The sequence below is a fragment of the Mirounga leonina genome, unplaced genomic scaffold (genome assembly GCF_011800145.1).
Source record: "Mirounga leonina isolate KUSES-001 unplaced genomic scaffold, KU_Mleo_1.0 Mir_97, whole genome shotgun sequence".
In the NCBI taxonomy this organism is placed as follows: domain Eukaryota; kingdom Metazoa; phylum Chordata; class Mammalia; order Carnivora; family Phocidae; genus Mirounga; species Mirounga leonina.
In genome coordinates, this window is record NW_023270889.1 from 8,018,712 (window position 1) to 8,019,862 (window position 1,151).

The following is a 1,151-nucleotide window of genomic DNA, read 5'->3' on the forward strand; positions in this document are numbered from 1 at the left end:
GAGAAGTAGGTGCTGTTTTAATGTCATATAAATATGCTCCCGAGGGTTATTTGTTTTTCTGATTCTTTCCCCACCCAGATTTACTGAGATATAATTGACATATAGCATTGTGTAAGCTTAAGGTGTACGATGTGATGACTTGATGCATGTATCATGAAATGTCTGCCACAAAATTAGTTAATACATCTTTCATCTCGCATAATTATCATTTTTTGTTATTGTCATAGTGAGAACATTAAAGCTCTATTCCCATAGCAGCTTTCAAGTATACGGTATAGTGTTATTAACTATAGTCACTATGCTGTACTTTAAATCCCTGGAAGTTACTCATTTCATTAAGTGAAAGTTTTGTACCCTTTGACCGACATCTCATTTCTCTTACCACACAGCCCTTGGCAAGCACCATTCTACTCTTTGTTTCTAAGTGTTGTGTTTATATATGTATATATGTTTATATATAAATAAGTGAATCTTACAATATTTGTCTTTCTCTGTCTGACTTATTTCACTTAGCATAATGTCCACAAGGTCCACCCATGTTATTGCAAATGGCAAGATTTCCTTCTTTTTTATGGCTGAATAATATTTCATTGTACACACACACATATGTGTATATATCACATTTTCTTTATGAATTCATCCATAAATGGACACTTAGGTTGCTTCCGTATCTTGGCTATTTTTAGTCTCCTGTAGGCAGCAGATAGTTGGATCTTGTTTTTTTTTTTTTTTTTTTTTGCAGTTTTATACCTTTATTTGACAATCAGCGATTAGTTCTCATCCACATTAACTGTCTGCAGATTTTTGAAAGTGGTGACAGGTACATAGGTAACCAGTGTGTAGAGCTTGTTTGGTGAATCTTCATCCTCGTTACGTTTTCTGGACAACCGCACACGGATACGGTATGGAACATTCCTTATTCCTTTGGCCCAGACAGCTTTGTTGAGCCTGGTGTCAATGCGCACATCTGGAGTTCCCATCTCCTTCATGGCAAATTTCCGGATGTCTTTGAGTGCCCGAGGGGCACGCTTCTGGAAACCCACTCCATGGATGTGCTTGTGAGTGTTGATGGTGTATTCTCTGGTCACTACCTCGTTGATGGCAGAACGGCCCTTCTTCTTCTCGCCACCCTTCTTCGCGGGAGCCATTCC

The 1,151-nt window shown here is 38.4% G+C and overlaps 1 protein-coding gene across 1 annotated transcript; it reads right to left on the bottom strand.

Annotated features, from left to right (window-relative positions):
• Positions 1-717: 717 nt before the first annotated feature.
• Positions 718-1,151, bottom strand: LOC118006566 (60S ribosomal protein L31-like). Its single transcript, XM_034999275.1, has one exon. It carries the CDS (start codon positions 1,146-1,148, stop codon positions 771-773), a length of 378 nt encoding a protein of 125 aa, XP_034855166.1. The 5' UTR covers positions 1,149-1,151; the 3' UTR covers positions 718-770.